The following is a 12,125-nucleotide window of genomic DNA, read 5'->3' on the forward strand; positions in this document are numbered from 1 at the left end:
AAAACAGGCAACAGAAAATTCAAAATGAAAATCGAGACAACTACTGCACAGTACCTCTTGAAGGCAGATGATATCTGCTCTATAGCCGAGTATCTCCCTTAAAAGATTCTGCCGGCGATATGACCATGCTAGGGCCCAAGATGGACAATAACTGTAAGCTTCATTAGTGGCATACAGATCAGCCAGCATATTGTAAGAGAGCACACTGAAGGTTGAAACTGAGCTGTCAAGCTCAGATGCTAACCCATTCTGGAAAATCAAAGGAATCATGCACCTTGCAGTGGGTGATGGTGCTGGGATAACAATTTGTGTAATCTTAGCCTTGACATCTGAAAGTGGGTTTTTCGTGATGGCATCAGCTATAACACACTCCACTCTTAAGACGTGGCCCACATCATCTACAGTAGGTGTATATTTCTTACATCTACCTACTTCAATCCATAGCTCCGGCACAGCCTGCTTCATAGATCCAGTGCCATTGGAATTCTCCGTAAAGCTTCCAGGGAACCCTGCTAACATGGAGTTTCTACCACTAGAGGCTCCGGTGCTGTTGAACTGTTCAGTGCGTTCAGCATTTTCTTTGTCAATTTCTTTTGCAGCACTTGCAGCCTCAGCATGATTTGCACAATGAAGTTTCCAGGAATCAACAAAGCACTCAGCTGAGCAATGATAGCTTCTAGACCCTAGATGTTTGTACTTCATACACTCAATGCACTGTATTGTTGCTGTCTCTGTAGGGTGAACACAGCAGACTATTTTTCCCGCTGGACCTCGATGCCTGCGACAAATAACAAAAAAGACCGATCAACAGACATGATACTAGTGGCACAGTAACATCCATGTACAGTAGCTGATGTCAGAGCACATTCACACATGCCTGTGATAAAGAATTGTTGACATGTTTAGCAAAAGAGAGGCAGAGATGTATATGTCAAGGGTGGTTTGCAAAGGCACAAGTGTTGCATTAGATACACTATTACTGTATACATTATACATTATTACGGCATAAATGTACCTAATCTAGGAGTATTTTCAGGTTTTATCATCCAGCATACAAATTACTGTAGGTTTGCTACTGAAAAAAAAAACACCTTCTTGGGACAAGATCTCACAGTGAAAGGAGACTGGAGGTAGAAACCCTGCTGCACAGATGCCTGCAGCTACTTACTCTGGACGCGAACCTTCTTGGAAACCTAGAGGGGCCTTTATAAAGGCTAGTTGGGCCCTCTACTGCCAGGAGCAAAAATAAAGCCCTTGGGTGCTTGAATCAGCATATACTTCTCAAAGGTCGCTTTTCTAACTGCAACGCCTTGCTTGGAGACATGCACAATCTGCTCTAATGGCTGGCTGCAGCTGACCTGGATGTCCAAATCGGCGGGAATAGGCAATACTTCCGTGTTTTAAGTGCGTGTGTAACTTCCAATGAATCCTTGTCAAATGTGCACTAGTTTAAGTCATGCCCTACTATCAAAGGCTCCTGGATGTCCAACCTTTTGTGTGATCACTCGCAAAATGCTCTATCCCAGCACATAGTATCCACTATGGGTGTGGGAGACATTTCCAGTCAACTCTGGAGGCTATAAGCCAACCGTCCTTCAAGGGATAGGAGGCACACCAAAATGGGGAGGGGGGGGGATGGAATCTTTCTTTTTTTCACTTGGCTGAATTTCTTCACCAAAAAGCAAAGCTCTGATACCACTGTAACATCAGAAGCTTACAGATGACGAGGATTATGGTTTGATAAATGCCTTCAGCCCTTGGTTCTTGACGATAGCACAATGTAATGATAATGAGAGTGCAAAAAGAGAGAGAGAAAGAAAGAAAGAAAGAAAGATTTTATTAACGTCTTCCAAAAGACCGAACTCGGCCTATGAGACAAATCGGAGTACCTGTATGGGGTATCCTCTGTCATCCCAACAAAATGAAAAAGTACTGAACTAAAAAGCTGAATATGGGTGTGCAATAAGTACAATGAGTGGTGAAGGGGATGGAGCTCTACTACTAGGAGAATGCAAAGCTATATGCATGGAGTATACAATCATGATATGCAACCTAGCTAGCTCCATCCTGTACCATACTGGGGGTATAAAATGGTATACATCAGTGAAGGGGGTGTCCACAGCTCCCTGAAGAACATGCCTGGGTGTGCTCTGAAGCGAGCCAGTCACTCCGCACCCTCTCTGTGAAACTGAGCTCTAATCTCTGTCATCCCTCTCTGGTATAGGCGTGGTGTCCGAAAGCCAGGTGTCCTCTGTCTCCTGCGGGCTCTAAGTGTCTATGCTCTCTGGAGAGTAATTCCCTGCCGTGTAGGGGCTGGGAGGGGGATGGATCTCTGAAAAAATGTAGTAATCTGTGTCTGTCGCCCCCCCTTTGGAGCTGTCTGGGCCTGTAATAAAGTCTCTCTGTGGCGCTCTATGTCTAGAATGAATCTCCCCAATATGCGCTAGTCTGCTGCCTCAAAGATCTGGCGTAGGGAATGTGGCTCTCTGAATAAAATGGGATATCTCTCTCTGATGGCTGTATATGCTCTGCATCTGCATACATAATGCTCCTCACTCTCCACCTCCTCTCTGCACAATCTGCATACCCTCTCCTCTCGGGAGATCCGTGCTGCTCTGCCAGTCTCAATCTCCAATCAATGTGATGAAACTCTAAGCTGAGTCGCTGACCAATAGCCACTCGGGAGCCGTGTGGTAAAAAGCCCTCCATGTATCTAGGCCTCTCTATAAATCCATCATCAGTGATACTCATGAAGTGATCTCTGTAGTATAGCATCTTCGGTGGAAGAGGCTGTGTAGGCGATATCCACGTCTCTCGTGTATAGAGCTGCCATAGATCCTATCTCAATACTCTGTTCCTCTCACTATGAGAGAGACGAATATGTGGTGCATCCCTGTCATACTGGAATGGTGGTAGATGATCCATGTCTAGGCCATGCTGTGAGAACCAATGTGTGACCTGTGCATACCAGGATCCTCTGTCTCCTGCCTCAGCCAACTGTCTAGATGCCTCAAAAGCTCTGTATGACAATCTGTCTTGTGGCATCTCTTTGAATCTGTCTAGCAGGCATATAGTCTGAAATATGGCCTCTACCATCATAGGAGGCGCAGCAAACTCTGCTCGGATAATGTCATGAGGTACTGACGGTTTGCTGCGTATCATGCGTGCCATCATGAGGGCTTGTGGTCTCTCTATCTGTGTCCACCAATGGGTAGCAAGGCCTGGCGCCCATACCGCTGCTCCATACATCAATGCCGGTGTGACTAATGTGTCAAATAGCCACCCCTTCGTCCGAGGCTCCTGAAAATGCGCCTGGTGGAACTGTCTCTCTAGCATAGCCAATGCTGCATATCCCCGTGTCAATCTAGCTCTCGCTGCTGAACCCATGGTGAAGCGTGTGGCTGCTGCAGAGAAGGTAACCCCTAGGTACACGTATGATGTCACCACCTCCACCTGGCATCCTGCGAGAGTGAATGTCAGCCGACTCCTGCCCTGTCTCGATGTATGAAAGACCATAACCTTGGTTTTCCCAAGGTTCACAGTAAGACCCCTCTGTGTGCAGAAATCATCGAGTGCATGTAGATGCTGCTGTAGACCACCTGGAGACTCAGACACTAATACAATATCATCAGCATAGAGCATAATATGTACTGAGGTACTTGCTAAATCAACTCCATCTCCGCCTCCCCGTGTAATGAAGTCAGCCACCTCATCAGAGAGAGAAAGAAAGATATATTCAGCGTCTACTAAAGACCCAATGGGCCTATGAGACCAAAGTGATACAATAATGTCCATGGCATGTCTCATCATGGAATGGAAAATAAAACAGAAACCTAAACAAAAACAAACATAGCTATCTCACTGGGATGATACAAAACTGTCCATGGAAGCTCATCATGGAATGCTAGAAACATAGAAACATGAGAGCAACATCAGCCCCCAGTAGATGGTACTATTGGTATACCACTCTCCCAAATATCAAGCATGGGGCTAATGAGCATGGCCGAGAGATCTCCCTCAGCGATGTCACGTGGAAAGGTAGCTTGATGGCGGTGGAGCATGTCCTCGATCTGAAGCTGACGAGGGGATGGTGGCCGATGGCATCGGGGGCATCGAGGGCACTGGAGTGTGGAGGCCCAGTCCGAGGTAACTCCTCTCGAGCGAGGTGGGTCTGGAGTACCTCGGAGGTGGGTCCACAAGATCCACTATATCGGTGTTCACCTCCTGGGTCTAGAAGAAACTGGTGATGGTTGGCTAGTGAGGGAGGGGGGTGGCAGGGGCCCAAGCACTCTCAAAAAAGTGGCCCTGTGTCTGCGGAGCTCAAGCAAGAAGAGGCCTAGGCAACGCTAGTCCGAGAAGTCTATGATCCTAGAGAGTGGACCAAATCCTTCACGAAATAGACAGTGAACCCTCGTGGGGATCTCATAGTATACTCGGCAGCGGCATATGTAATGCTCTTCCGTCTCAACCCCTGTGTGGCATTAATCGGCAGATCCTCTCCGAGAGAGAGAGAGAGAGAGAGAGAGAGAGAGAGAGAGAGAGAGTTATATTAAATGTCTTCAAAATACAAAGTGGGTCTATGAAACCAAAAGTGATACAATAGTGTCTATGTAATCTCATCATGGTACAAAAGAAAAGAAAACAAAGACTAGAGCTATGAGCTGAGAATGTGTGTGAGAGAAATGAAATGAAATGAAATGTTATATTAACGTCTTCAAAAGGCCAAAGTGACCTATGAGACCAAAGTTACAACCATGTGACATCTGATACACTGTCTGGAAAAGAAAAGAAAGAACTGAAGGTAAGTATCTAGCCCCACAATACATCAGTAGGGGGCATCCGGAAGCAGCAACTAGGGAGAGTGGGAAGTGTAGGCATATGCTCACTTATGGTAGTGCTATGTGTGAACAGGGCTTAACCAAGGACACTTTTTCCCATGTGGTTTTTCCCCTTGGACACCAAGTGTGAAAGGACACTTATAATATTTTGTACTTCTATATTATATGGATGTGGCACACATGCAAGGGTTGACTTGCATTTTGTGGATACCACGCTTTTGGCTCTCTCTCTCTCTCTCTCTCTCTCTCTCTCTCTCTCTCTCTCTCTCTCTCTCTCTCTCTCATTTCTGTGTGAGCTATTCTACCCTGCACCTAACCCTAATTTGCAGGTTTGTGTGTGTGAGCGTGTGAGTCCAACACCCAACATTTGGTATCAGAGCTGGGAGCTGGCCCTGGAGTAGTGCCTGTGGAGAATCTGCAAAAAAGCCGGCGAAATTCCGTCCAATTCTGAGCTCTGGGGCGTTCTCTGGTTTTCGCCGCCCTGCCGCCGCCGCCACCGCCTCCGCTGCTGCTTCGCCGTCGCCGCCCAGCTACGCCGGCGCTTCTGCTGCCCAGCGATCCACCGGCGCTCAGCCCAGCCGACGGCAATTCTGCGCAGACGACCACCTCCGCCCCTGCCTCGGTAGCGCTACTGCTCGAGGTGCCGCCGCCGCCTCTCCCAGCTGGCGCCTCTGCTGGCGCCTTTGCTGGCCCGCCACCGCCCAGAGCCGGCCTCCGCCTGCCTCGTCACCTGTGTTTCCCGCCAGCGACGTGCTCGCTTCCGCCCACTGTTCGCACCCTCCGACCTGAGCGCCCGACGCCTACCGATAGCTCCGCCCTGAGCGCCCGACACCTGCCGGCACTCTCCAGCGCCGTGCACGACTCCAAGCCGCCGGGTCCTGCTGCAACTACTGGCGCTTGCTCTCCGCCCGAGGCAGCTCGTCGGTGCACCTCAGCCTGCCTCGTCAGCTGCGTGCGCCCACCTTGACACCTGTAGCTCCTCGACACTCTACACGCCTCCATCCGGCTGCCAAGCCTGCAGCTCCGTGTGTTCCTCGACGTTGATTCTCCAGCTGCAACGACTCCCTCCACGCCAGTTCTGCACGACTTGGCCGGGCTACTAGCCCGTTACCTCTATTCGACTCTCTAGCACCTGCTTCCTCACACGTGCTGCCAAAGGTATTCTCTGTACAAATTTTTGGTCAAACACAAATACAAAATTTGCAGCCATTCCAGTGCAGGTCATATGCAGATTTTGCAGACACTTCTGTGCAAGTAAGATTGAAAGGAAAATTGCAGGTGCAATTTGGGGGATTTCTAAATTTCAAGACAAATTGAAAAAATTGGGCATTTTGCTTTGCCTGCAATTTGGGGGTTTTGGAAATTGAGGTCAAAATCAGCAAATTGAACCTCTTCCATTTGCAAAAATTTGGGGGTTTCCAAAATTGAGGTCAAAATCAACAAATTGAACCTCTTTCACTTGCAGAAACTTGGGGCTTTTGTGAAAATTGGCCAATTAGATGCACATTGAAGCGATTGGAGTGCATAAAAATTGGGGATTTTCATATTGGAGCATGTAATTGGGCATTACAGCTGCGATTTGTCACGTATGTATACACATTGTGTGTAATTGGACAATTTGGTGCAGGTTTACACTTGCTTTGGTTTGCAGGCATACATTTGCACAGGACATTTGGTTGCCTGGCAGTGCACATTGGTGCTTGGTTTGCTTGCAGATATATTTTGTTGACATGGCACAGAATGCTACAGATGTATTTGGTGTGCTCACCCAGGAGGACAAGCTGGATGGATCTAACTACTCCCTCTGGAGTTTCATGATCCGTAATTTGGTGGTAGCCAAAGGGCTTTGGGCATCGTGTGTGGTGATGACACACGCCCACTTACCATACAGCCAGCCACGCCTCAAAGGGGAGGTGCTCAAAGAGCTCCTGATGTAGAACCTGTTGGGGTAAAGGCGTTATGCCCACCCTTATAGTGTGTACAAGCCCATAAGTTATAGTACATAGTACACTTAGTACTTTTAATGTACTAAGTGTACTATGTGTACTAGTGCAATATACATGTGTGATAGGGGAGTCACACACTCATGCCTTATGAGTTGACTTATCCCCACAACTCTCTCTCTCTCTCTCTCTCCCTTGTTTCTCTGTGTATGTCTCCCACATAACTCTTAACCCTAATTCTCCCATCAACTGGTATCAGAGCCATTAGTGATCCCTCCCTTCCTCTTCTCCTTGTTGGTAGCAAGGAGTCAGGCGCAGCAAGGCAGCGCAACAGGCACACATGAGCGAAGGTAGCCAAGGAGTCAGGCGCAGCAAGGCAGCGCAACAGGCAAAGTGATCCCCAGTAGGCGTGGGCTGGCTCAGCTGCTGCCCAGCAGCTAGGCATAGGCAGCCATTTCTACGTGTAGCATAAGCCACAAGGCTGCGAAGTGAATTAGCTGGCGAATACGTCAACAAGCAGGCGGGCGTGAAGCGAAGGCTACCACATCATCTGAAGTTCAGCACCACTAGGCGAAGGCAGGCGTTGGCGAAGCAGTGGCGGCGGCCAGAGCTCTCTTGGTTACCTGTTTGGATCGGATGAGCCACCAAAGCCAGCACCAACAGGTGCAAGAGCTACCGATGCTCCTGCTGCTCCTGCTGTGAAGGAGAGCCCACCTCCCACCAACCATGCGCCTGCTGGTCTCAGCAAAAACATTGCCTCACCAACACCTGAAAATGGAGTGAGCCCCGAAATTGCTGCTGGACGGCTTGGTAGTGACCCAAACAACTACCATCGGGCTGATGGGCAAAACACAGGAAACTTCATCACTGCCTAGAAAAGATGCCGAATGAAAAAGATGGTGAAGGACCCGATGGTGTAGAATCTGCACGAAGAAAGCAGGAGCTTCAGAAGTTCTGAGCCGGAAAATAATAGAGACCCAACAGCAGCACCAAATTCAGCAAACCCCCCCTTGCCTGCAAATCAGAGAAATTCAAAGAAATCAAGGTATTTGTCTCAATTTTTTTTTGGGATTTGCAATTGAGCAGGTGCAATCATTAATTGAGCAGATACAGGTGCCCAATTGCTCAATTTTTGAGCAAAATTGGCAAAATTGGGTGACATTGGTCACAATCAGGATAAATTTGCAGGAAATTGGTCACAATCAAGATCAATTTGCACGAAATTGGATGTCGAAATTTGGGGCTTTTGATGTAATTGTGCAATTAAGCACTCATACATGCTGTATGATGTGAGAAATCGCACATTTGGGCAAAATTGCAGCAAATTGCAGTGCAAATCAAGGGGCTTTTGTGCCGATTGAGTTGATTTGCATGCAGGCAATCGCAGTTAATGCTGTGGATAATGTGTTGATGCCTTACAAGCACTCAATGTGCCTGTAAATCAAGGGGCTTTCATTATTTGGATGTATATGTGGCCAGGGGGAAGCATCGTGAACACTCTGGATGCCTTCATGTGCGTCAATGTACCATGTATGATCAAAAATTGATCTTAATTCAAGGGGCTTTTCAAGTTTGTATGCTTGTTGAGCTTGGCAAAGCAGCAGGCAAGACATTTATGCCTTGAATCCTCAAAAATCAGCTTGCAGTCAAGGGGCTTTTGCCCAATTTCTATTCGGGACTGTTGTATGCAGTGTTCGGGACTGTAAAAGTCTGATTTTCACTCATTTGGACAGCCAGGAGAGCATTTATTGCTACTGTACCTGCTGGTACAGATTTGGCACAGCTTTGTGCATGTTTTGGCATGGCTGTACACTGTTTTGAGTGACCAAAAGGTTCAATTTCAGCTGCTGAACTTGCCGGTACAGGTTTGGTACATCATTGGTGAGCACTTGGTACTGCTGTACAGTACTTTGGAAGGGCAAAAGAGCACATTTAAGGTGCTGTCCAAAATCTGCAGCAACCAGATTTTGGTGTTTTCATCACATTTGTGCTTCCGCAGTGGGAGATAAAGCTTGGGAGAAAAACTGTGAGCACTTTGTGTGCCTTTGGTGCAGTGTTTGCACATTTTGCAGGGAGTCAGGCATTTACAGGTTGCATTTTGCAATGGCAACCACAGGTGAGAGCTCTTCATTGCTTCACATCAAGAAGCTTGAAGGCTCGCATAATTATGATATTTGGCAAACCCAGTGCTACAATGTGTTGCTCCAGAAAAAGCAGCACAAGCCTATCAAAGAAAGGGGTGTAATGCCCGCTTCTCTTACGGCTGAAGAGTGGGAAGATATGGATGAGCTGGCAAGATCTACTATCATGTTGTCTGTGTCAGATTCATTACTTTTCAGCATTCGTGAAGAGAAGACAGCTTGGGGAATGTGGCAGAGATTGCAGGACTTGTATGCCCAACAAAGTGCCTCAAGCAAAGTGTATTGGTTGAAGAAACTCATAGGCCTTCAGATGAAGGAAGGGGCTTCTATGACAGCCCATCTAAATGAGTTTAATGGTATTGTCAGCCAGGTCATTAATCAAAAGTTGGCAATGGACGATGAGTTCAAAGCCACTTTTTTGTTATGCACTTTGCCAGAGAGTTGGGACACATTCAAGACAGCCACTAGCAATTCGAATGCTATGCTGTCATATGCAGATGTTGAGGGTGCTCTTCTTCAAGAAGAGATGAACAGGAAAAACAACTCTGTTGGAAAGTCCAATGCAATGAATGCACGTGGGAGATCCCAGCAAAGGGGGAAAAGCCAAGAAAGGGGAAGGAGCAAGTCTCGCTCCAAAAAGGATTTGGAATGCCATTATTGTGGCAAGAAGGGACACATTAAAAAGCAATGCTACAAATGGAAAAATGATCAAAAAGAAAAGGGAAAAGGCAAAGACAAAGACAAGGATGAAGCCAAAGATGTAAAGCCGAAGGGCAAAAGTGGAGTCAAGATTGAAGAAATCAATGTGTCACATGCAGGTGGCAGTGAGGATGAGGTCCTCTTTACGTCTTCACTTGATGCCCATTCACTTCTTACAGGTGGTCATGGTATGCACTCATGGATCATTGATTCAGGTGCCTCCTTTCATGTCACAGGTTGCAGGGACTTGTTTGTTAGGTATATTGCTGGCAATGAAGGAGTGGTTTATTTGGGTGATAACCATGCATGCAAGATTCTTGGCAGAGGTGATGTGAGGCTTGTATTTTCAGATGGTCATTGGGTACGGAGGTCCACAAGACCCTCCAGAGCCCCTGACAGGTTTGTTCCAGGGGTTGACTACTTGATGCTTACTGACTGTGGGGAGCCCTCATGTTACAAGGAGGCTTTACAGAGGGCAGACAAAGCTCTATGGGAGCGTGCCATGAAGTCAGAGATGGATTCTCTGCACAAAAATGGAACATGGAAGTTGGTGCCTTTGCCTGCAGGCAAGAAGGTTTTGCCATGCAAGTGGGTATACAGGCGCAAAGTTGCACCAGATGCAAAGCCAAGATACAAAGCCAGGTTAGTGGCTAAGGGCTTCAAGCAGGAATATGGTGTGGACTTTGAGGAGATCTTCTCTCCAGTGGTCAAAATGACCACACTTAGAGCTGTGTTGGCTTTGGTTGCGCATGATGATCTGGACTTGATTCAGATGGATGTGAAGACTGCTTTTCTTCACGGTGATCTCCATGAGGAGATATATATGCAGCAGCCAGAGGGTTATGCAGTAAGTGGAAAGGAGAAGCTTGTATGCAAGCTGAAAAAGAGTCTTTATGGGCTCAAACAGGCACCAAGAGAATGGTATCATAAATTTGATACATTCATGAAATCTCAGAAATTCAGGAGAAGTGACATAGATCACTGCTTGTACACCAAGAAAGCTTTGGATGGCAGTCTATTGATCCTCATCTTGTATGTTGATGATATGTTGATTGCCGGGAAATCTCGTAAAGAGATGGATGCATTGAAAAAGAGGCTGCATGAAACCTTTGATATGAAGGATTTGGGTGATGCAAATCACATCTTGGGTATGCGGATACTTCGGGACAGAAATGAACATGTGTTGTATTTGTCTCAGAAGGAATACATTGGCAAAGTCTTGCAGAGGTTCAATATGGACGGGGGGAAGAAGACTAGTACTCCTTTGCCTCCATATGTGAAACTCAGTGCTATGGACAGCCCACAGTCGGATAGAGACAGGGCTGATATGGCCAAAATTCCGTATGCTTCAGCTTGTGGCAGTCTCATGTATGCCATGGTTGCTACTAGGCCGGACATTGCATTTGCAGTGGGAGTGGTTTCTAGATACATGGCCAACCCTGGCAAGAAGCATTGGGAAGCAGTGAAAGGTGTCATGAGATACCTGAAGGGCACACAGGATATGTGCATTTGCTTTGGCAAACAGGATGCATTAGTGCATGGTTACACGGATTCGGATTATGCCGGTCATCCAGATAACCGGAAGTCTACTACCGGTTATGTATTTACATTCACAGGAGTGCACAGCCTTATCTACTACAGAGGCCGAGTATATTGCAGCCACAGAGGCTTGCAAGGAGGCATTATGGCTATCTCGGTTAGTGGTTGATTTGGGCTATACAGGGGATATTCCATTGTTGCATTGTGACAGTCAGAGTGCCATCCAGTTGGCAAAGAACCCTGTCTTTCATGCAAAGACGAAGCATGTGGATGTGAAGTATCACTTCATCAGAGAGGTGATAGAGAACAAGCAAATTCAGCTTGTTAAGATTCACACGGATGACAACCCGGCTCATCTGTTGACGAAGAGTTTGCCTCCGGAGCGGTTTGCTCATTGCAGACACTTGATGGGCATTGGATGAGGCCAGTTTCAGCCTTGATATGGCCTTGTATATTATCATGTACATGCTGATTTTTTTTTTTCCTTCATTTAAGGGCACTTTGCCTTTAAGTGGGAGGTTGTTGGGGTAAAGGCGTTATGCCCACCCTTATAGTGTGTACAAGCCCATAAGTTATAGTACATAGTACACTTAGTACTTTTAATGTACTAAGTGCACTATGTGTACTAGTGCAATATACATGTGTGATAGGGGAGTCACACACTCATGCCTTATGAGTTGACTTATCCCCACAACTCTCTCTCTCTCTCTCCCCCTTGTTTCTCTGTGTATGTCTCCCACATAACTCTTAACCCTAATTCTCCCATCAGAACCTGCTCCCACACAAGAACAGAAGAGATGGGACTCTAGAGATGCACATGCCATGTCATTGATAGCCCTTTCAGTGAAAAGGACTATTATTCCGCACATTCGTTCATGCAAGACATCGAAGCTTGCATGGGACACATTGGAAGCAATGTATCAGGTACGCAACGAGGCAAGAGTTGCCTACTTGAAGAGGCAATT

General features: G+C 47.0%; 1 protein-coding gene across 2 annotated transcripts in view; it reads right to left on the minus strand.

Moving 5' to 3' along the window:
* LOC147609796 (carbon catabolite repressor protein 4 homolog 1-like) overlaps positions 1-12,125 on the minus strand; it is a 62,924-nt gene that overhangs the window by 22,223 nt on the left and 28,576 nt on the right. For both annotated transcript variants that reach the window (XM_086786743.1, XM_086786744.1), the window contains exon 2: positions 55-778. In XM_086786743.1, coding sequence (XP_086642869.1) covers positions 55-778 — 724 coding nt within the window. The remainder of the gene's footprint in view (positions 1-54; positions 779-12,125) is intronic.

The sequence above is a fragment of the Cibotium barometz genome, chromosome 50, assembly GCF_041138505.1.
Source record: "Cibotium barometz isolate CiBa-2024 chromosome 50, ASM4113850v1, whole genome shotgun sequence".
Taxonomy (NCBI): domain Eukaryota; kingdom Viridiplantae; phylum Streptophyta; class Polypodiopsida; order Cyatheales; family Cibotiaceae; genus Cibotium; species Cibotium barometz.